The sequence below is a fragment of the Haliotis cracherodii genome, unplaced genomic scaffold, assembly GCF_022045235.1.
Source record: "Haliotis cracherodii isolate W230 unplaced genomic scaffold, xgHalCrac1.p SCAF_26, whole genome shotgun sequence".
NCBI lineage: Eukaryota > Metazoa > Mollusca > Gastropoda > Lepetellida > Haliotidae > Haliotis > Haliotis cracherodii.
The window spans coordinates 1,433,852-1,458,981 of NW_027266282.1; the positions used below are offsets into that span (position 1 = coordinate 1,433,852).

At 40.0% G+C, this 25,130-nt stretch overlaps 2 protein-coding genes across 2 annotated transcripts in view; one reads left to right on the forward strand and one right to left on the reverse strand.

The window, feature by feature from the left end:
- The window catches only part of LOC139473054 (RNA-binding protein Ro60-like), a 58,711-nt gene extending 49,864 nt beyond the window's left edge, over positions 1 to 8,847 (forward strand). The window contains exons 6-7 of the mRNA XM_071255565.1: positions 4,904 to 5,076; positions 7,267 to 8,847. Coding sequence (XP_071111666.1) covers positions 4,904 to 5,076; positions 7,267 to 7,399 — 306 coding nt within the window. The 3' untranslated portion in view covers positions 7,400 to 8,847. The remainder of the gene's footprint in view (positions 1 to 4,903; positions 5,077 to 7,266) is intronic.
- Positions 8,848 to 20,234: 11,387 nt separating this feature from the next.
- LOC139473026 (dopamine beta-hydroxylase-like) overlaps positions 20,235 to 25,130 on the reverse strand; it is a 61,341-nt gene continuing 56,445 nt past the window's right edge. The window contains exons 11-12 of the mRNA XM_071255531.1: positions 24,276 to 24,429; positions 20,235 to 20,878 (exon numbers count right to left, since the gene is read on the reverse strand). Coding sequence (XP_071111632.1) covers positions 20,783 to 20,878; positions 24,276 to 24,429 — 250 coding nt within the window. The 3' untranslated portion in view covers positions 20,235 to 20,782. The remainder of the gene's footprint in view (positions 20,879 to 24,275; positions 24,430 to 25,130) is intronic.

The following is a 25,130-nucleotide window of genomic DNA, read 5'->3' on the forward strand; positions in this document are numbered from 1 at the left end:
GCAGTCCAGACACAGCCAGCAGCCCAGACACAGGCAGTAGTCCAGACACAGCCAGCAGTCCAGACACTGGCTGCAGTCCAGACACAGCCAGCAGTCCAGACACTGGCTGCAGTCCAGACACAGGCAGCAGTCCAGACACAGGCAGCAGTCCAGACACTGGCAGCAGTCCAGACACAGCCATTAGTCCAGACACAGCCAGCAGTCCAGACACAGGCAGCAGTCCAGACACAGGCAGCAGTCCAGACACTGGCAGCAGTCCAGACACAGCCAGTAGTCCAGACACTGGCAGCAGTCCAGACACAGGCAGCAGTCCAGACACTGGCAGCAGCCCAGACATTGGCAGCAGTCCAGACACAGGCAGCAGCCCAGACATTGGCAGCAGTCCAGACACTGGCAGCAGCCCAGACATTGGCAGCAGTCCAGACACTGGCAGCAGTCTAGACACAGCCAGCAGTCCAGACACAGGCAGCACTCCAGACACTGGCAGCAGCCCAGACATTGGCAGCAGTCCAGACACAGGCAGCAGCCCAGACATTGGCAGCAGTCCAGACACAGGCAGCAGCCCAGACATTGGCAGCAGTCCAGACACAGGCAGCAGTCTAGACACAGCCAGCAGTCCAGACACTGGCTGCAGCCCAGACATTGGCAGCAGTCTAGACACAGGCAGCAGCCCAGACATTGGCAGCAGTCCAGACACTGGCAGCAGTCCAGACACAGCCAACAGTCCAGACACTGCCCATCGCGCCTGCCAAGCTCATCATGCCCATCAGTGGTTTGGACTGGGACGATTCTGTCCTTGCATATGTTGTGTAGGACAGCACATGCGTTACAGTTGTGTATTATCACATACATACCTTAACAATTCTTTTCTTTAAATATTAGTGACTTTTCCCTAATCTGCTCATAGTCATGACAAGTCTCCAATTACCCTTTTATTGCTTTAAAGATATAACAGTGTATTGATATATTCTCTTGATTTATCTACAACATTGAATATGAACAAGGTCATAGGGTATGAGACGATTTCTGATACTGTTTCCTATCAGTGTCCATACTTTAGTAGAGGATGAGACTGCATTTTCTTCTGCACATTTTCAATGACGACCAAGTGATTGCATTCATCAAGAGGAATTGTATTTATTTTGTATATTGTCGTTCATCTATTTACATTTTTGTTCTTATTTGTGAGGCAAATATATAGTGTACAGTAAAGTATGTTTATAATGAACACCCATGTAACAAATTGACGATATAACATACTGTTATATTGGTCCTGGCCAATGTTCAAAGCAAAATCACAGGTTTCCTGAACGGAGGTAAGTGACTCTTTTGTCTGTTTGTCTTGTTTGTCATCCATCAAGTAATGCCTATCATAGTAGACACAATGTATGGATAACAACTTCTTTATTTACTGTAAAGACAACGTTTTGGTATAGATTCTTATACTGTTGTCAAGCAGTGGTATAAGGATCTCTACCGAAACATCACCTTTACAGTAAATAAAGAAGTTGTTATCCATACATTGTGACTACTATGTCTGTATGTCACAGAAACATGGTTTTGTGTCCTGTATGATGAATAAACATAGTACATGTACAGTGCACACTTTTGTTATTTATCGAGTAACATGATCTGGCCACCTGACTTGATCCAAGATGTCTGACGGTCAAAATGCAAATAACGAAGGACGGATATAACAAACTAAAATTAGTGGTCCCTTTAAGTTCGTTATAACCATAGATTTCTGTACACAGAATAACCCTTGTTCATCGTATTTCTGTACACAGAATAACCCTTGTTCATCGTATTTCTGTACACAGAATAACCCTTGTTCATCATATTTCTGTACACAGAATAACCCTTGTTCATCATATTTTTTCTAAACTGCACACCTCCGTTTCAACCAGTTTTCCCCATGAAGAAAAGGAAATCAGCAATTCAGTTTATTTTTAAACTGTGCTCCTTGTTCTTTTATGTGATTTGGGGTATGACAATAGCTATATACTCTCCCCTCAGAAGTAATGTACTGGTACAATAGGAAATAACAGGTGATTTCAGGGATGGTAGTGGATGGATAAGAAACAGGAAGGACCAGATGTAACATGAACAAGTAACAGAGCATGTTGGTGGTGTATTTTGAAGGGTCAAAACAACCAGGGAAGACATCAGTTGTGTTTAGTAAAAAAAAGGACATGTGCGATGACTTAATCAATAATGGGTTATGCCCCAACAACTGGTCAAACAGTCCAACGCCGATTCCTCCTGATTCTACCCTCTAAACACCACTGGCCAGTGTCGAATTGATAATGGTGGTGCAAAACATGGTCCCCGAGCATGCAGATATGCTGCATCCGGACTGTTTCTAATTGTCTAGTCCGTAACTTGAACTCTGATTTGATTTGGTGTTTGGGCTTGATTTCCTAAAGCCTGGTTAGGATGAATTGATCCTGGGCTTGTATTGTTGTCGTAGGGCACTCTATGCGACCATTAACATGTTGTGTCTGCTAAAACCTGAGACACATTGAACATGAGTGAGTAGAGAGCTGACATGTTACTGTGTATATTGAAAATCAACAATACCAATGGCTCAGAGTTATTTGACTACGTTTGATCCTCCCCACGAGGATTTGGTCCACATGCAATTTTTAGAGTGTGTTTGGTCATTCGGTTTTGGTTCTCACACTTATTTTTACAAACATATTTTCTACATGTTGACCAAATCTCAGCATCATTATTACTTCTAAGAACATCTTAAATATAGGTAGTAATAGATATTACAATGATATAAAATATGGGATAATGATGGGGGGTATAGTTGACGCCTCGCCCGTCTGTCCGTCCGTCCATCCCTCCATCCATCCATCCACCCATAATCATTATGTTTCCGGAGTGTAACTAAAAAGAAATGCAGTTATATCAAACAGATCCTAAAGTGGGGCCTTTTGCTATTTATGGATTTTTGGTATTTTTGTTTTTCTTGATTTCCATGGAAGCCAGTGTGCTTAACAATCGGATCCATGGAACGTGATCTTGTGGAACGAGTTATGTTGGATTTCCCCCAGCCGAGTAGGGCAGGATGGACGTGTGGTCCTGTTTGACCAAGGCAGTAAGGGCGAGGAACAATTTCCCACCATTTCCACAGGACCTCTTACAGTGATTACCATGGTCAGCACAGCCACATGAAGTAGCAGGAGGCAACCTGTTAGTACCACAGTCAACAGTGCAGACTTCCTGGTTAGTTGGGATCCTGACCCACTGTCCATTGGCCCTGTGACCTGGTCAGGTTGAGGACAGGAGGGTGTGCTGCACATGCAGTGTATGCTAACCAGCCAGTGTGTGTCAGCCGCTTGCCAGATAAAAATCAATTCAAAATGAGATTAGGAATGAAAACACGTGATCGGAGGATACACACCTGATATCTCTTCCTGGTAAATAGCAGAAACTGGTCTGAAGTCTTTCTCGGACTTTCATCTTCATGTTGGCTAAGAACTTTTATCTGATTCTTATCGAAAGCTTGTAGATGGTTGTGTATCAGCCACATGACAGTACAGTTTATATAAGACTATTGTTTATAACAGATATTTATGCAGACAGTGTTTTTAACTTTATTAGCTGTTCTCATAAATACTGCAAAACTGGATTAAGGGTATGTAGACATGCTAATATTAAAATTTTGCATTATGTCAATTCAACTCATAGAATGGCGATAGTACTTGTATCTCTGATCATAACCTGATTATGTTTTGAAACAGTGTTTGTTTTAATTCGCACACAAACATAATTCATGTTCATATAAACAAATTCAAATATTGCAGTTACTTTTCCGATTCAGTTGCATGTTGAAGCCACTCTTCATGAAAAAAATCAAACATTGCTTAAAACAAGACAAAAAACATGAACTTTGACTTTTGTGTCTATGTATGGGTTATATCATTTGTGTGTTTTTTTACCAGCAGTACACAAAAGGGGATTCTGGGTAATAGATCCCCAGCAATCTATGCCTTTCACAAGAGGTGACCAAATGGATTGGGTGGTCAGACCCGGTGGGTGTTTGTGGGCGTCTTTGTACTATTAGTGAGCATGTGTGTTGATGCAGGTCTAAGAACAACCCTGTCGGTTTGACACAAACATCAAGAGTTTTATGGTAGCTTATACACAATACTTGAGGCTTTGGTCATGTGTTTTCACAAACCAGAAATTATGTCATTAGAGCGGGATAACATTAATTTTGATATTTGAGCAGCTGAAGGAATTACACTTAGAATGTTTGGTCATGTGTGTTCTCAGTCCACAAGTAGTGTCATGAGACAGCAACTGTAGGAAGTTCTTCATTATTTTAGCTGGAGGCAAAGTACTTTCATTTGGTTTAGAGGTTGTGGCATGTGTTTCCCCCAAATGAAGGCCATGGTATCAGACTGGAAATGCTTGGTGGTTTGTAAACATTTTGGGGGCCGTTAGGAAATGGCAAGAAATGTTTTTGCAAATTCTTGCTGGCACTTTAATTTTTATGATATGTAATTCCCCCCCAAAATATGTTCAGATAGAAACTTAGTCTGATGTTCTCTTCTTGAGGGATGATGATGATGATGATGATGATGATGGCATGTCTTCCATTCCCCAAGCAGTATGTTGACTGCAGGCATCCATCTGTCCACATGCCAAGCCACTTATTCTTGTTCTGCCTTTGTATAATTTACATGCAGATTGTGTTAAACATGGCTGACTGGAGAAGAGGCAGTTCATTTAACGTTTGGACTTCTCTTAAGAGAAAAACTTTTTGTGAGTTTGGGATAAGTACATACAGGAATCACAAATCTGGTCTTAAAACTACTTGTGAAGTGAGCCACTAAACTTCATGGTTGTGTTGATAGTTCAATAAAGCAAGTTCATCATACATTTTCAGCTGCCACCACAACTGTGCCAGTGTGATATGGCAGCACCAATTCGGTGGGCTGAGGAGAACAAGCAGCAGTATGATGTGATGATCATACTGACAGATAGCAAGGAGTCCACTGGAGAGATGACCACAGCACAAGCTATAAGCCAGTATCGGCAATCTCTCAATTTACAAACCAAGTAAGTTTTGAATTTCAAAAGCAAATATTGTTGCTATACATTATACTGATGTTTCAGATTCCTAGGCTTTGTGGTTTTCTTTGAACAATATTTTAAAAGATTTTTCTCAATTTGTTGTGAAAAACATGAGACTTTTGATGTTACCGGTAATGCCATGAACAAATCGGAGCCTTTGATGGACAGACAAAAGGTCACATGGACTAGCCATGGCAGGCATGTTGAAAAATCTTTACAGCAATTATTCAGTCAATTTTGCTAAAAAATGTAATGAAATTTCATTTATGTATAGTTATTAGTGGAACTCAAAATGTGTTCCTTTACTCACAGTATTATAATTTTTATCCCCCGCCACAAAGTGGAAGGGGGATATAGGAATGGATCCATCCTTCAGTCTTACTGTCCTGTCATCCATCTGTCTCATGTTTTGTTTCTGGAGCAGAACACAAAAACCTTAGAGATACTTAGATTGGTTTGGTGGTGAGCTGGTGCCTTTTGATATTTTGAGATTCTTAAAAAAATTATTTTTCAAATTTCTATGGTAACAACTTTAACTCGGACTGAAAATGGCGGTAGGGCTACTTTCTGGAGCAGATCTTGAAAACTGTCCAATACTTCTTATTCAAACTTGGCATGTAGATAGCTCTATAGTGATGCAATGGTGTCTTTTGGTAGTTTGGGATTTTGAAAAAAAATGTTTTTCGAGGTTCCATAGCATTGACTTTAACTTGGCCTGAATATGGCGGTTGTGCTCATTTCCAGAGCAGATCTTGAAAAACGTACATTTCTTCACCAAACTTGGCACATAGATAGGTCTAGTGGTAAACTGTTGCCTTTTTGTAGTTTGGGATTTTTTAAAAATGTTTCCTTGGCAAGAAACTGGGCTCAAATACGTGTACCGTTCGTTTCCAGAGCAAAACTCAAAAACAGTTAACTCATTTTACAAAAATGAGTATTTCATGCTTGTTTTTACCTTGGTAGAGAATGCTTGCCTTTGTGTTAAAGCATACAGTCTTGTTCTCTCAAAATGTGTATAGGGCAGACTGAGAAAGCTGAACTTGGAATTCATGCTTCTTCCAATAATAACATCATATTTTGTTCAAATCTATAGATATTGTCGTTAGATTTAAGTCCTCAGTATTTATGATAAAACTATTTGAATATCAATGATGCAAACAGCATTTGAGTGGCTGTCTTTGTTGACATTTTCAACTGTTGACTTCATACCAGGGGTCAGGAAAATTTAGAATCCAAATCGGACATTTGCATTTAGGCCACGCCCCCTTCAAATAGCGTATTTTCGTACGACTTTTCACACACATTACAAGTTGTTATGTACAGTGTTCCCTCGATATTGAGCGCTTCGGTTATAGCGAGGTAAAGCATGGCTCCCAAAATTTACTAACATTTTTAGTAAATTCACGTTTTCCCCCATCTCAGAAAACATTATCAGCTGATCACCGCGATCACGTAACACCGGAAATACAAGTCAACAAATCTGAACTGAAGTACGCAATTTAATCCTATCATTAAGATATCTGGGTATAAAAAAATTGTTCACTGTTTATCTGGACTAGAGTTTGCAAATATTTGATTAATATTATTCAATATTTCATTCAATAATTATAATAAGGTTTACAATAATTTCAGTGAAATCGTATGCGAAGTGATCGGTAGATCGCACAACTCACCGTTATTTACAGCAACCACGGTCAGATTATCGCTATTGACGCCTTGAAACGAACTTTAGTTGCAAGTGAATGGATACACATATCATAAATGCCGTACCATGACTCGCTAAAAGTCATATTTGAGGCAGTCTGACTATTAAATGTCAACATAACGTTTTCACAATCGAAATACATGAAGTTCATACCAATGTGAGGTACAGTGCAGTGGCACTATTTTTTAGTGTGTTCTTGTTTACCCTTTTTTTCACTTTTATGAACAAATCTTGCAAATACTCCATAAAAGACATCAAAGGAGCTTTGTTAAATTCTTAATGGGAGTAATGCAGCATATCACCATATGATTCATATATAGAATGAATTGAGATTGGACAGATTGTGTATCTGGAACTGATTGTTTAAGCATTGTGTAGCTGGAATGGACTAGTCTCCATGCCAGTTAGCACAAATACAGTGGGAGTGTTTAGTATGTTTTTATTAAAGGTTCCTTTTGTGTTTGTTGCAGACTAGCAATTTGTGGACTGACAGCCAGTCGACTAAACCAAGCCGATCAGACTGATCTTGGTTCACTGGACATTGCCGGATTTGATGCTTCTGTACCAGAAGTTCTCAACAGTTTTGCAGCAGGACTATTCTAACAGTGTATCTCTATACTCGTCCTTCGTCGTGGACAGTGATTTAGTGATGTGCATGACTAACAGTGTGCCTTTGCTGAATAGAGATTCTTGAAGATGGGAGTCTTGCGTTATGTTATGTTATGTCTTGCATTAGCCTGGAGGCTAATCAGATTCTCATTTCTCCGTCCAAATGTGTTTGAAATGAGGATAAATATGTCTATTCTGCAATGTTAGCTTTTATTCAGGGTCAAGTTCATTGCTTTGCTTGCTAGTTTTGGGTGTTAATTAATTAGACATATTGTGAAGCTACTACAAACTAACTACTTTTTTCAGTTGAATCCGCTCCTTGACTGAGTGTCTGTAAGTTCGCATGAGTATATTTCAAAGAAAATTTGAACAGTGAAGTTTGCACAGTGACCAATTACTATCATGCCACTAAAATGGTCAAAAGGTAATGGATAATATGTCAGTTAATATCATGATAATTACCATTTCCTTGTCATTTTTGGCAAATGGCCATAGATCAGGAGTGTCCATTATATTACAGGAAAACCCTGTTAACATTTTATGTTTTATTTTGGGATATATGGAGGATAGTGAGAACTGTCATTTGCTCACCAAACTGAAAGTGAAGTGAATTGATGTCATGCATGGCTTGGTTGCTTTGAAGGCATCTGTAAACACCTTATCCTCAGAAATTTCCATTCCAATAAAGCTGAAACTTCACCTGCTTGTTCCCACTAATGAGAAAACCCAAACTTGTTCAAGATGTTTGAATCCGATTTTCAATATGTCTGTCTCCGCAGAGTAAAAGCCTTATCTATTGTCACCTCTCAGACTATTCAGCTAAAATTGGAATATAATGTTTAAATGTTCTCAAAATGTAATTTTGACTGTGTAAACATTTTCTTTGTTATTTGCTCACAGAATTCTGATCTGACTTTGCCACCATGGCAGCCATATTATGTATCTTTTGTGCCAATTGCTCAGCAATTTCTGCATGTATCATTGAAATATTACGTAATGTACAGTTTGGGGTAAGCGAAAACCAATAAAATATATCTGGGTGAGTTACATTGCCTGGCCACCATTATTTTATGATTGCAAAAACAATATGCCTCGTCCTTCCCTAAATATGGACTTCCTCGTATTATTGGACCTAAAAGCAGCAGAAATGAATTTAAGGAATTAAGGGAGCTACCTCTCATTTTGGTTTGATACACATTTATGAACATATACTGAATTGATATTCACATGCCTGTTCCAACGAAGTGTTATTCATACTCATATGCATGTGATTGCGAGGCCAAGTCAGTTGTAAACAAATTCTATAGCCATGCAGATTGGTGAGCATTAAGGTGATCAAGACCATCGTATGAAACAATTTGTAGGCTCCATAATGAAATGGAAACTCTTCGTGTAATATTGACACTCATGCATTGCAACATTTGTTATTTGTGTGTTTTTGTTCTGACTTAAATACAAAATCAATGTAAATAATTTGTCATTAAAGTCTTTATTTGACCTTCCATTGTAGCAAATTCAGTGTATTGAAAACACGAATCAATTCTTCGTTGGATGTAATGGTGCCGACTCCTTCAGGGCCCCATGTTTTGTGTAAGAGTTGTCAGGTTCTTGGATTTGAATGATTGTTGTCATTAAACTCTAGTTGATGGCAGCAGATGTGGATCATGCACTTGTGTATTTCAAAATGTATTTAACTCCCTCTCGCTGTTAGGTATGTTTTGAAATACATGAGATGTGATAAAACACTATCTAACAAGGATGAGTGTAGTAATTCATATATGACTCACCAACCTTTGGACAGTATTGGAATTCAATGTTGAAAGAAATATGTATAAGTGTGGCGTATGAATACTACATTCAGAGATGATGATTTGACCATGGACAGTTCTCTCAAGGTGCAAACTGGAAATAAAGTATGCAGCTTTTTCCAAGATCGACTACTGGAAAGGAGGAGATGCCAATTCTAAAATCATGTTCACAATAACATTTATATACACAAACATCTCAAGTTGTGAAACGTCTTCAGTTCAAACATCAACGGAAAATCTAGCTTAAATCGGTTCAGCTTAGCGAGGGGAGATTATCAGATTGTCATGATATGTCATATTGGATATATAATTTCACATTAATCCGCAGATTGTTTACCTGCTATGAAATTGGTGGGGATTACCATTAGGCTACACCATCTGTTCACTTATGGAGTATGAAGGATTCACAGCATGCATAGGTTGACACGAGGACAACATTTCAAATGACTGTGGACTTGGTCCAAAGGCTGCTAGATCTACTCTCATTTACAACATGAAGTCTAAGGTCATTAGTAGACATGGTTTTAGACAGGGATAGGTGTTCTGGAGCGTCCGGGAACAAGAGTCCTGTCACTGGACACAGTGGTTTATTTGCAAAAAACACAACAGCTGTGCCGCCAGTTAAAGTTGAAGGTAGCATGCTGCACAGGATTGTGTGATAGGTGAGTGTAAACTATGCATGCCTTAGTTTCAGTTGCTGGTGCTCATAGGAGGAGGTTGTATCTACATAGCTCCCTCAAAGTAATGGAAATGGTGAACTAGAATGGTATAGTAAAGAATAGAGAAGAAATAGTTGAAAGAGTTATCCATTGTCATTGTAAACATGCACTAATTAAACAGCAACTTCACTTTAAATTTCAAATTCATTTTCACTGTATCTTATCTTATTTTCATTGCTCATTGCATTTTAGGGGATTTCATGTTTCAAGTTTGATGCTTGTTTGTTTACAATGGTTGACACAGCAACAAGCCTGGCTGATATAGCGAGGTATCTGAAAAGTCTTAAAAGGCTAGAAGTATGAGTGATGTAGATAACCTAGAGTTACAAATAGCCCAGCTTTAGAAACAAAAGATGGCAGAAAGCTCTCCCTACATGAAAAACAGTGAGGGATGAGATGGATGAAGTGAGTTCACTTCAGGCTGAAGCTGTTGGCTCATTGTGTGACCAATGACCAAGATAGTGATTATGAGAATGCTGAGAAAATTTTAGTTGAAGAAGAGACCGTTGAGGCTATACAACATGCTAAACTGCATTTGAGCAGCAGGCCAAATGCAAAGTGTTCTGGTTTAAGGTCAGGAATGTCAAGGCTATTTTGCTCATTTGACACATCAGAACACCACAGAAGTTCATGAAGCTCATGAACAAGATATTCCCTCTGTTCATCAGAATGTTGGACACGGTGAGTTAGTTGCGCTAGACATTTGTAGGAGTAGAATAAAATTAAAATGGAAGCAGCAGGTTCACATGGAATTGAATTGAATTTGACCGGATAGAAAGCAAATGTGACCCCCAAATGAGATCTTTCATTAAGACCAAAACCACATCAAGCAACAGCAAAGTTGGTGTTGATATGTTGAGTAAGTTAAGACAGGTTTATATTCCTGTTTTATGTTTTCATCAAAGAATACGAAAGTTGGAAAGATGTCTTCATGGCATGCGTGGACAGAGGTTGTTGGTTGGTTTGTTTGTTGTTTAACGCCACACTCAGAAATATTCCACCTATATGACGGTGGTCTGTAAATAATCAAGTCTGGACCAGACAATCCAGTGATTAATATCATGAGCATCGATCCACGCAGTTTGGATACAATGACATGCATCAACCAAGTCAGCGAGCCTGACCACCCGATCCCTATTGCTGAAGACCTATTCTTCCCCAGATCTTCACATGTCAGAGGTAATGCCACTAATGAGTATAAGCTGTTACATCTGAAGCAATACCTTGCAGGAGGGGCTTCAGTCTCATTTCAATGCAAGGTCACACTGCAGCAGTTTATGATGTCGCTTACGAACGTCTTGAGAGAAAGTATATATACTCACACGCAAAAGAAACGCAAGTTGAGTATGCAGTATACATGTTATCTATTTTCAACAGTAAAAACAAGAAATACTTATAGGGCAAGATTGACAAAATTTGACTGAAGACAGTTTAATGGATTAAAAGGCAGATGACATAATTGTTTTTGCAAATGTTAAGGGCTTACAGTTTCGGGTCAATACCCAAAATGTCAGTCAATACCTTGTGTGACCACCATTAGCATTGATCACTGCCGCACATCTCCTGTACATTGAGTGGATCAGTCGATTTGTGAAGGCCCTAGGAATCCTGCACAAATCTAGAGCAGCTGTGCGTAGTTCATCGGCAGTTGTAGGGACTGGGCGCACATTGTGCAGATGCATTTGAACCTCATCCCAAAAGTGTTCGATAGGGTTCAGATCAGGGCTGAGGTCTGGCCACGGTAGAACACGGATGTTGTGTTGTTGCAGAAAGGCCATGGTAGCTCTGGCAACTTTGGGACGAGCGTTGTCCTGCTGGAAAATGTGTTGTTGATGTTGTGTAAAAAATAGAACAACGTGGGATCACTTGGTCGATATACCGCTGAGCAGTGTCGCCATGTCCCCGACCTTGACCAACATTCAGAAAGCATATCGGTCCATGTCTTGCATTAAGTCCAATCCCTGCCCATACCATGACGCTAGATCCCTTTCCACAACGTTTCTGTCAGCGAAACGATCACCTCGACGCCGCCAAATTCTGACTCTTCAGTCTGCATGGGAGACACAAAAGCGACTTTCATCAGAGAAGATGACACGCCTCCACTCACGATGACGCCAATTGTGATGACCCTGTGCCCACTGAAGTCGTGCTTGGCGATGCCGTGGTTGGAGAACAGGACGACGTGCTGGTCGGCGACATCTGAGGTTGTTGGAACGGAGTGTCCCGGCTAATGTGTCGATTATGTGTCTGTCAAGCACTTTCACTTGCAGTTAAAAACGGATGTCGCTGGTGTTGACGGGTAATCTGCCGATCTTGTCGAGGTGTGGTGACCCTAGGACGAACGCTCCGACGAAGGTCATCTGTGGTCTGTGTAGCATTGTATCGATGCAGGAGACGGTAAATTATGGTTATGTTAACGTTGAAATGACGGGCAACATCTTGGACAAACTCTCCTGCTTCCAAACGTCCGATAGCCTGGTTTCTCTGAATTAGAGGCGTGGCATTGCTGACCAAGGAGTGGTAGGTCCAAGAATCGGCTACAGTTTTATACCCACTACAGTTCGTGACAGTTCGTGCATTTTCGATTTCGCGAGATATGGGTGCATGATACCCACATATTCATTGAAATGGTGCGTTTTGGCGATTCGTTTTTTATGTTGCGTTTTTACTCGGGGCTTCCAAAATGCAACCAAAAATATTGATAACACCATCAGGCTTCACTACATGCTAAAACTCGTATCAATTTATGGTTCCGTGTTTGTTACCTATTTGCTTAAAACCACTTGCGTTTCGTTTGCGTATGAGTATAGTAAAATAGGGCAGATTGCTTTAGAAAGAGTGGAAGTTAATAACTTCAGACCCATACGTACTTGCAACGCCTAGGACTGACAATTTGAGGACTTAGGTGACAATTGTCTCTCTGCCCAATTGTTGAGAAGAATGACAAGGTTAATGATAACAAATTACTGAAGATGGCTGTTTGAACTCACTCAGGAATCAGTTGAGTCAATAAGAGAATAGGTTCTAAAAGAACTTGAGGTAATGCTTGGTATGATTGAAAAGCCCAAAGATAGGGAACACAAGTCCAATCAAAAGTCAGAGTCATACTTTGGTAGTCAACAGGTACAATACTGCCTCTTCAGGGTCGTCGTTAGATATCCAACATTAATGGGTTAAATCAAAAGTATTGAAGTTATGTTTAGGAATCCGTCATGTTGGGAAATTTATATGACAGTGATAGGGTAATCTCACAATCGACTCTGCTTTATGCAAAGATTTCTATTGGATATAATCTGGTTGAAATACTGCTATGATATGAAAAAACATCTAATTTGCAATCAGTTGCAACATTGCAGAAATGAAGATGATCAGCCTTTCTTCAGATTTCAATGAATCTGGAGAAAGAACCAGATGGGTGTGAATTTTCGGATCTTCGGAATGAAGTGTTTGTCCTTATCTCAGACAGAACATGATAAGGGATGCATAGAAGAAGAATCAGTTGCTAAGTCAACATACATAGAAGACACAATAGATTTCAGGAGACACAGAAGAGTAAAATTGAGTAAGTGACTGAGTATGGTTTTACACCGCGTTTAGCAATATTACAGACATATCATGGCAGGGGACACCATTAATGGGCTTCAGGCATTGTACTGATATAGGGAATCGAACCCGGATCTTTGTCGTGACGAGCGGACACTTTAACCACTGGGCTACCCAGACTGCCCACAAAGAAATTGAGCTTTATTATCAAGTGAATGAACTGTGGACCACAACCAGGAATGCATGCCAGGAAATTGGTCTCCAATTCATTGAAGGTCCTTGAATGTATCACAGTTGCAGATAGACTATGTGAGAATAATATTCAGATCATTGACGAGAGTCATAGGTTTTAATTACGCCACAAACACCCAAATGATCACTTTCAAATGTAAAAGAAATAGCTTTATTGGGGGAGATTGCAAATAGTTTTTACACTTTAGGACTGCTAGCTATATATCATTCGGGCAAACATAATATCAAACACATTTGGGTGCCTGGTGTTGGTTAGGATGACAGTCCAAATCTTGAATAAGAAGAAAAGGCCTTGCACTGCTGTAGGGATTTGGCAGATATGAATCTTTTTATTTGCCAAGATTGCTTGAATTTACAACAGAAAAAGCCAATCCGAGCACGGATGTGTTTGTAGATGCATCATGTGGTACAGTCGTAGATCTGGTGAGAGTTGATGACGACATAGTCATTGTCCAATGAGTCAACTTGTAGATGAAAAAAGAAATGTTGCTCCAATCAAGGCTATCAACGTTTGTGATGCAAGGATCTGGTCTGACAGCATGACTGTTTAATGGTGGCCACGATAGAAGCTTTAAGCCGTTCGTGGCCAATCGCGTCGGTTTTATATTAGAGGTGACAAAGCCCAGCTAGCGGATGTATGTGCCAACAAAGTTGAATAGAGCTGACATACATGCCAAAGGAAGTAAACCTGAACTCTTGGCACAAAAGTATGGCTATACATTCCTGAGGTCTTAGCACTTGTTGAAAGTCAATTGCCAAAGCATATGAACGCAGATAAAGAATATGTGAAGGTAAGACGATCTTGACCTAAACGGGATTGAAGAGGCTGAAAGAAAAATAACGAGCAAGAAGAAAGATTTTCTGGAGAGTATTGGGCATTGAACATGTAAATTCTAACAGGAAACTCATTGAACTGCAGCCTTTTCTGGATGAAACTGGAGTGATTAGGTTAAATGGCAGACTGTGGTTTGCAGAAGTCCTGACCTTGGATGCGAACTTTTCTATTTCTTTCCTGAAAGAGCCCGGTGATAAAGTTGATCATTTAACGCCATCAGGAAAAGTGTCACATGAGAACCAATAGCACATTGGCCTCATTGTTGTCAAAGTTCTGGATTGTATTCTTACCAGAGAATATTCGTGAGTGGGAAAATGCATGCGTTTGGTGCCAAGCCAGGACATCAGCTGATGGGCAATATTCCAAAGATGAAAGTAGTTTGTTCAATGACAACATTTTGTCAAACTTGGGTGGATTTTGCTGGTCTGTTTCTCACTACAGAGGGTTTGGGTAAAAGCCGTCAGAAGCATTATTTGTGCCTGGTAATATGCCTCGCTACATGCGCTATACATTAAGAGACTAGACACAAATTCATTTTTGAATGCTCTCTTCTGCATGGTACATAGAAGGGTCATGCCCAAGGATTATATCTGACAATAGGACGAATTGATGACTTCATTAGATTCTGGAATCACAAAATCGAAATTGGCAAAGAAAGGTGTTTTTTGGAGATTTAATCCTCCATATGCTCCTCACGATGAAGGAATATTCGAGTCGATGATCTAGTCAGTTAAACAGGCCATTTATGCAGTTCTCAGCTCAAGTGATGTCACCGATGAAGAACTGATGACTGCATTTATCAGTTCCGAAGCTCTGCTGAATTCAAAACCACTCACCTATATCAGAGTGCCCACACTCCGGATGATGCTCTGCTCGCGCCAATCGATTTTCTACATGGACAACATGGGGGGAGACTTCGCTCCAGAACTAACTACAACTTCCTTTACTCTGCAGAAGGGTTGGCACAGGAGTACGAACGTCGAAGTACAAATATGCGCGTAAAAACAAATTTTAGCAAAATGACGTTCTCATTAACTGTCGACAAAATATCGTGAGCAGATCGAATTACAATCATTATGGATGCTCCTGAAGCATATGCCTAAGAATGGGGAAAGAGGAACCTGTTGAATGTCTTTTAGAGTCGGTTAAGTGCGTTAGGTCAATGGTAAAATGTACCAACTGAAAAAAGAAGAAACAGAATTGGAATAAATAAACCCTTTCAGACCCAGTCAGCTGTCATCCAAAGTATGGCAGCAGCTGTCATCCAAAGTGTGGCTTCCCAATTTGAAAGGTTTGTAGTTGTTCCCACTGTCAAGCGTCTACGTTTATCCGTCTTAAGGCACCTCCACTGTCTACATATAAACTTCTTATTCACGATTTATCATTACACCTGAGCAAAACAACGTCGTCGACGACCCCTCTTTCAGGACGAGGCTGTATATACTTGTTACGTCGACCACCAATGCATCGATCGTGCTGCTGTATTCCACCTACCAACAAGTGTCTGATTCCCGATTACGAGAGTGATTGTGTGATACCTGTGATATAGACATCAACCATGTGTTTATCTGTGATACTTCCACCAGTGATATTGACTGTGGTTATATTCTCTGATTGACTTTTTACAAGTGATCATATACAGAAAGAGTGAGTGAGTGGGTTGGGTATAACGCCGCTTTTAACAGTATTCTAGTTATATCACGGCGTGTCAGCTTCATGTGGGAGGAAAGCCCGAAGTGATGCAGGTCTCAGACGTTTACGACTTCGGTGAAACCCACGAGCACGGGTATGGTGCTGACAAACCTAGAAACATAATCGGGGCGAACCGGGATTCGAACCCACAATCATAGGTTTCTGGCGTGCCCAAGGGACGCAACTATGCACAGCGATAATTGTCCACACGATAAAGGCTTAATGCTTTTGAGCCCATCTTCTGCGATTATTTCGTGTGTTTATTTTCCTTGCTTTAAAGGCCTATGTGGTCATCCATACCACGTGTATATTGCGTACTTGGTGTATTTAAGATCTCAGAAAAGAACGATGTTCAGTTCTGTCTTCAGAGGTTCAGGGCAATTTATAAAAAAATGAAGCCAATGCCATCTCAGGTTCACCGAGAAAACAATATTTGAATTGAATTAAGGCAAAAAGTAGACATCCCCGTGGGCACCAATTGTGTTCCTATTCTTGCTGATCTGTTTTTTTATGTTTATCTGGTGATGGATACATGTGTTGGACTTATTCATCTCCGCTTGTTGTTTCCAGTTTGTACAATGAGTGACTTCCTGAACAGTTGATGTACTTTGTGCAAGTGGTGGTGGGGTAGCCTAGTATTTAAAGCATTCGCTCGTCACGTAGAAGACCCGGGTTATATTCTCGACATCGGTACAACGTATGAAGCTTATTTCCGATGTCCCCCCGCTTTAATGTTGCTAAAATATTGCTCAGTGCGGTGTAAAACCATACTCACTCACTCACTCAATTTCACGCTTCCGTTTGTCCTGAAATTCAGTGTGTCTTCCATGTATGTTGACTTAGCAACTGATTCATCTACCAAAGGAAGACGATTCTTGCATACCATATCATGTTCTGTCTAACATAAGAACAAACGCTTCATTCAGAACATCCGAAACTTCACACACATCTGGTTCTTTCATTGATCTAGGAGGAAATCGGAAGAAAGCTGACCAGCTTCATTTCTGCGATGTCGCAGCTGACTGCGTTTGGATGTTTTTAATATCATATGAGTATTTCAACCAGAATATTCTACAATTTCGGACTTTGATGAACATCATTTCAGGCCACTCAATCTCTCTTAGGTGATGTCTCTAAAACCATCCTACATTCAGACAGGACTACTGGAAAATAAAGTAAATACCAGGGAGTTTTGGTTGATATTTTCTTTCAGAAACTCTTCTGATGTATTTACACCATGGTGGGTTTTTTGCAATTCAACATCGCGAGGGGTTTGGAATACAGACTTCAACATGATGTTATAGAAACCTGCTTTAAATGATTTGGGGGCATTTGGATAAGAAAAAAGAAAAGGAGGTAGGTGTTTGTTGGAGTTTCAGAGTGTTTGCAGGTTGTGACTTCTTTTACATAGATAGCACCTTGGTCTTGTCTGTGAACAATTGGTCTCTATATTCACTCTCTCTCGGGGCTTTCGGGCAGCCTAGTGGTTAAAGCGTTCGCTCTTCACTCCGAAGACACGGGTTCGATTCCCGACATTGGTACAATGTGTAAAGCCGATTTCTGGTGTGCCCCGGCGTGATATTGCTGCAATATTGCTAAAATCGGCGTAATTCATACTCACTCACTGTATATTCCCTCAATTCACTTTGGTGTAAACTGTTCTGTGAGCAGGGAAAATCCTTCTTGTTGTGTATAATGTTTCATCGTCCGTGCTCCCCATCCAACAAGGACAACGCTATTAACAAGTGGATCTTCAACTTGCAGCTGATACTAGGATGGTATGCTAAAAAAAATCAAATCATTTCAAAATTTTGACAAATCATTTCCACAGTTTGACAAACGTGTTCTACACAACGTTGAGGCACGGGGCTTTGACCAGCCATTTGATAGGACCTGGCCCTGATACTATCCGTCTAGTTGGAGTAAGGGTTAAACCACTAGACCCCTGTCCTCCATTAACACGAGGACACAGCCTGCGGGCTGCCCAAATTGCACAGTCAGGTAAATTCTAGAATATCTTTATCATTTTTAATAAAATTATCTTTTATGAATATGTGTTTGTGTAGTTTGATACATGTATGACAACTGATCCTGGACAGTTTTTTTTAAAAAAAGTCATTCACTTTTATTCATAAGTAGCTTTTCATCTATTATTTCTCAGATTATACCTTTTTAACATTTCGTGTTATCCTGTATTTGTGTCTGTATTTATGTCACATGTATCTATGAGCTTTTCTCAAATGTAAACAAAATTCCCCAAATCGGGTAATAAAGTATTATCTTTTCTCTTCTTATCTTATCTAATGAATGGCATATTCTATATTTTCATTGTTAAATTGAATTGCACCAAGGAATGTTATATTTGGTTTATATGCTAGAAATTGTTTGAAATACGTACATATTGAAGGTCAAGTTCATTCTCAAGGTCAAATACTCCAAAGCAGATTAAGTTCACAATTACAGTACTTCAGAAGTGTTCACTGAGGTGAGTCAAGATTACATCCGGTCGGGGTATACTGTTGTAGTTCAGGCTTGTATTTCACCAAACAGAAGGTAATTATATCACACTGGTTCGGTCACATACTCCTGAAAAGGTTACACTCTGTATGTAATGTAGACATTCTTCTGAAGTGCAGAGATATGAACAGAATCGAGTGTACTAGTCACTGATCACGCAAACGACGTGGGGAGGGTTTGGTCATCATACTCCCACATCCCACACAGAAATTATTCTGATCAAAGCACGTTGATGGATACTAAAAATTGTTTGTTGATATTTTGTTTAGATCATTTGCGTATTTGATACAAAATATGCTGAGAATACCACAAATTGGTATTTATATAAACACACAGAGTATCTGATGCATGTAAAATATGAATGAATGTCGTTTGAGATATTATAAATGCTTTCCATGATTTGTTCACGCACACACCCACACAAACACATTTTGTTAAGTTAATTCAAACCCCATTACACCTCATCTTCCGTACTCTATTTACAGTTATTCTATTCTCTCTGAGGAGAGGTAAATTTGGGTTTATCATCGCGTGTTAGAGTTTTGCAATTGTACAGTGACGTGCATCCACGCTTGTGTGTAGGTGTTTGTTTCCCCGAGTACTGTCGTTTGTTATAGCGTTAGTCAACTCAGGCATCAGGCAATTTAACGTGGCTACCAAACTCAGACACAGTACACTGAATCCGAGCTGATCAGGGCTTGAATTTTCCCCTTAATTCCGAGCGAGTGGCGGGGAAAAAACAGTTACCATCCTTTGAAGTATTGTTGGTTGACGCGGCCAAGGGATCTGACCGTACGTTCTCAGGGAACAGATCTTTCAACTAGGCCATGGGGCCGGGTTTTTTTCAGATGAAGTAATATGGTGCATAGAATTAATGTTTTCATTGTTTGACTGTTTTCTGCGTTACCATGTATTCCACAATCTGATAACAGACAACTTTAGGTGAGTAAGTAAGTGGTATGACGGCGATGCACATGTACTGTACGGTGCTGTACAATGGTGAATGTTACGTCATCCACTGACCGCCATGGGTTGATGTTTGTCTCAGGGCTGGGGTGCTGTTACATTTACCAAATAACCACCAACAGTCAAGACATTGTTTCCTGATTAGACAAGCTTATTGTTCTCTATTGTAAACTCTATCCTTTGATTTGCTTGTCATGTAAAGACCAATAGACTCGATAGCAGCAAAGTGTTCTACCATCACGGTAGCCTAAAATGAACACATCATAATAGTTATTTGTTTTTGTAGTTAAAAGATGTTTTCTGTTTTAATTTCAATGTTGTTTTACTGTTTGCCTATGAACATGCCTTGGTAATGCTTTTCCTCAGTGTAATATCTTAATGAAAAGGTCCCTGAACAATAACTTATGTAATTACTAATTAAGAGTAGGTCTACATGGTGTTACGAAATGTGTCTATTCCCAGTATGTATCCCATGTTCTTGAAAATGAGATTCATTAGTCTATATCTGCGCCCAAGAATGGTAACTGATCATGGTAGGTAATGAAATATTAGCAACAAAACGTTCGACAATTCCTTCCGCTGAGCACCCTCCAACGGCTGAAGAAAGAATGTGGCGCATGGCGTTCACTTCCTTTGTCTACCGCGCGTGCTGTATAGACGTAGCTTCTTTGATCTCGCAGATATCTATGTATTGTCTAACTGATTCTGATTGATATATGTTTTCCTGTAATCCATCCTGAACAAGAGAATGCAATGGAAGGTGATCCAACCAATGAGATTATATTCGCCATGCATGGTTCACACAGTATCTCCATTTCGTACACATGATGCATAGATTACACATACAAGTGTTCACTGTAATGCGCATGAGCACTTGGATACGCAAAAGTGAAAGTTCCATTTGTGTATAACGTGAAACATCAGAAACGCTCGGTTGTATTTCATATTCCAAACATATTATTAGAATTATATAATCGAACACTTGAGTCCAGGTGCAAGTTGTTCCGAGAAAATGGTATGGTAATCTTCTTCCATGTCTCTGCTTTTAAAACAAGGGGGACGTGTCTGATGCTTTGCAGATACTTCCTTGATACGGGAGCGCATTGGAAGCACCCGGAGGCGGTACACCATTCCAGTTACCCTGAAAGTATATAGTATGTAGGTGAACATGTAATACATTATACTTTTGTGGAGCTTTTGACATCTATTAGAAAAAGAATTGTGTTGCTACACAGCAAATGAATGTTTCAGATTCCCCGAATTTATGACTGAGATTGTTCGCTAATGGATTTCTTTTTCCTTTTTGAGTCACACTATGGCGCTTACTATCCTCTTTAATTTAATAACTCATTCCTTCAGCAGTTTTAGTGAAGTCGAAAGTTAAGAAACAGACAGATGGGCAACCTGATATGACATCAGCACATTTGTACGTTGTGTCCTGGTGAGCTAACGACGAGTGACGAATAACATTGCATAAAATCAAAATTGCAGGTCTTCGGCCTTTCAGCAGGATATATACTGAGTCAAATTAAAAACTTCATATTTTAAAAAGTAATCCCATATATGATATAGAACGGACAAATGTATCAGAGAAGGTAATTTTTAATCATTAATGTCCAAAGAAGGATTTTAATTAACGGCGGTAACCATAATTTGTTCCAAGCATCTACGGTATTCGGTAATAACATCAACAGTTTAAATCATAAGTCCCAAGCACGAGAATCTGATGGCACACAAGTTCAGTGGCGTGTATGGCCACCATGTGCATTGACAACTGCCACACAACGCCTCCGTATGAACCTTGTGATGATTGTGAACACATGATTGGGAAGACGACGCCATTGTTGCTGCAAAACGGTGCCAAGATCTTGCAAATTCTGTGGTTGGTTCTGGAGAGTTCGCAGACTTCTGCCAAGAGCATCCCAGACGGGTTCGATGGGATTAAGGTCGGGAGACCTTGACGGCCAGTCCATGACGTTGACTCCTGCATTCTGAAGGAAATGTCTTGTCAAAATTGCTGTGTGGGGTCTGGCATTGTCGTGTTGGAAGATCAAACCGGGTCCATGTGCTGCCATAAAAGGCCGAAGTTCTGTTGCCAGTGCATGTCCGCGGTAAGCAGCAGCGTTGAGGTTGCCACGGATGACAAGAAGCCTGGAACGTGCATTACCACAGAAAGCACCCCACACCATGACACAGGAGAATCATCACCTTAATCCAACCTTACATATCGGCCTTTGACGCAGTCGCAAAGAACAAAGACAAGATTTACAGTAATTGTTGTAACAATACATGGTTATCATTGCCATCAAAGTATCAATGTTAGCATATGAAGTACAAAGATAGTTTTAAAAACTGCTGACATTATGTATTACCTCACTATGCTTTACCTTTTCTCTAAGTATATCTTACAATCACAATTATATAGCACTTTCTACTCTTTTCAGGCCTCAAAATTCACCACTCTCAATATATTACCATTTAACTTATCTTTTCTTTTTATATTTTAACACACTTAGTCTACATTATAGCCGTAGTTGTTTAGGATTAGGTTTATGCCCCTCTCACTTACAGGTTTTCTGGTACGGTGTTTACCTACATTAAAACATTATTTATTTTTTATTTTCCCCACCTACCCCGACTGCGAAATTGCGAGTTGTAGGAGCGGGCGTTAACCCCCCAAAACAGTACAGTACAGAATTACCTCACATTTTCACGATGGAGTTAGAGGAGAATTTCCGAAAAAACCTGTACAAGAGCTATTGTTTGTTAGGTCTATCCTATGTTTGATGTAGCATTGTTTTGATTACAGTGAAGACTAATTGTTAAGTTAAGTGAAAGGTATTTGTTATCATGTCAAATAAACTTGTCTTCTCATAAATAATTTGGCTTTTTTAAAAATCAAGTTTGACTATATAAGAACCTCAAAAGTAATTTCAGCGAATATGTTTGAAAAACTTGATGTTAAATCAGGGAATATGTGTAATACCTGAAAACTTTAGGGATTATGTATATTCCCTGAGTGAATCAGACATTAAATAAATTCCCTGAAAATTTCAGGGATTATACATATTCCCTGATTATACATATTCCCTGTAACATATCCACCTCTATACGTCTACGTCGACTAAATAGCGTTGTTCACCATCTTGATGGGCATTACAACGACTGGTCAACAATGACCTGTTGCCATTGCTGGCGGCCAAGCTCATCCAAAATGTGTCCAATATGGCTTAAATCTGGCCACGGTAGGGCATTAGCATCATTTTGAGCGACAGTACTCACTACACCTGTTGGACACAGTTGTCAAGAATCCTTGACAATGAAAACGTCAGAGCGGTCTGTCGTGACATTCCTGCCCGGACGTCCGCCCTCCAAACTGAAAAGTCACTTAGTGATTCATAAATACATGCTCATGACATATAGTCGGAATCGTAGAGTCGAGATATCTTATTATTATAGAAAGGGTTTTATCGCTTTTAATTACAAACCTCCTTGCTTCAAGCATACCTCATGCCTCTTTCGTTCCTATTGTGAAGTCAGAGTGTATTTGTTGTTGCCAATACACACTAATTTCAACAGACTACACGTCATCCGAGCGCCTCAGTGTTCTCGTGAGGTGGGGCGTCCGCCCGGAGAGCGGAAGTTCGAGGCTCGATACCCGCCCGCGTAATTCAAATTGACGTTAAAAGATGGCACTTACTCTGCCTGTTACCCTGCCTCTGTGTCAAGAGCGAGTGACTGAGTATGGTTTTACGCCGTTTTTAGCTATATTCCATTCTTGAAACGAGGTCTTGAGCGTTAACGTTGGTGCTGTCATGCCTGCCCACACAACATCAGGAACGTGTCGTTAATGCGTATGCATAAAAATGTCAACAATGCCTATATTTGGGCATATATCAATATTTCATACGCAACTGGTTTCAGTTTGGTCTGTTAACGAAAGAAAGTTGTTATTGTGTTGTTGTTGTTGTTATTTACACTTAAATACAGATTTAACGTGGGTAATAATTACATACCCCGCTCATTTTGGTTAGATACAATTTTTACGAAACTCGTAAACTATCTATGGTATCTGAACTCGCTTTCGCTCGGTCATAATCGTATCACTCATGCATCACTGTACATTGTAACCGTAGTCTTGGCGGGACAATAGATTACAGTTGCAGAAATGCCAAGTAGTAGGCATGACAATATCTGGGTACTGCCTTGTTCCGCTAACAATCACAACGTGTCATTGAACATCTATGGTATTAACAAGGACGTCGAGCGTACCAATGTGATACAACGTATCGCAATTTGGAAATGATCAAGAAGAGTGTCCCTAGATCCTAAAACCACCAGGACACCAGATCAGAGCATTTCCGTACGATGTCAGATAGTTGCCCTAGTCACAATTGCTTTTAAGATTCAATTATCTTGTCATATCTTAATTACATATCACAACCTATCATTTCATAATCATTGATTTTCCATTCAATTCATGCAATCCTTTTTTTCTGTCGATGAGTATAGTGACGTGACGTTATATTTTTACTTACCCAAAATCGTTGTCCATCTGAGCGGTTACATTGCACAGAAAGTGAAGAGGTGCCGTACAAGTATTCCAAGAGGTTGATGTTAAGAGGGTTCCAATCAATCATGCGATAGTTATTACGGCTAGTCTTCAGTGGAGAGGTGGGCTGCAATTCCATTCTGGAAGAAAAGTTCAAGTAAAATGTCCACTCTTCTGCCAATTTGATTTATACTCTTAAAAAAATGCTCTGGATCATGAATTATAGATAAGATAGGTTTTCACAACACATCCTGAGCATGAACGATTATGTCTGTGAAACTTAACATCAAAACAAATCTTTCAGTTGGCATTCGTAGGATGTCATTCCTGATTTTGACACTTTCACCAAAGGTCGATTAATCTCTGGGGGACATTATTTCTGTCAATCTTATTGATTCTGCTTATCATACAGTTGTGATTCACATGATTTCATTGTGTATGAATAAGCGGTGCGGCGTCTACAACGCGGGCTATTGCCGTGCTGCAAACAACCTGTGATTTGTCGACTTTGGAACGGGAATCAACAAACGATCGATCGATCGATCCCTGAGATGATTAGCCCTTGATAGTGTTGTTACCTTGTTAGTGTTACCCATCCCATCCTGTCCGAATATTAGCTCTCCTAGTCTTTTATATCTATGAGAAGATGATGCTTGTATTACTTCCACAACCGAAGAAAACATTCTCAATAAAAAACCACAAGCATACATGAACAAATCACGTAACACGTGTGCCTTCGCAAGGATGATTAGAAGAAGTGGAACATTTCCGGTGCTTCCTAAACTCACTTGATGGGAACCTCGACACCGCAGTCTACTATATACATTTCAGTGCTGCACCA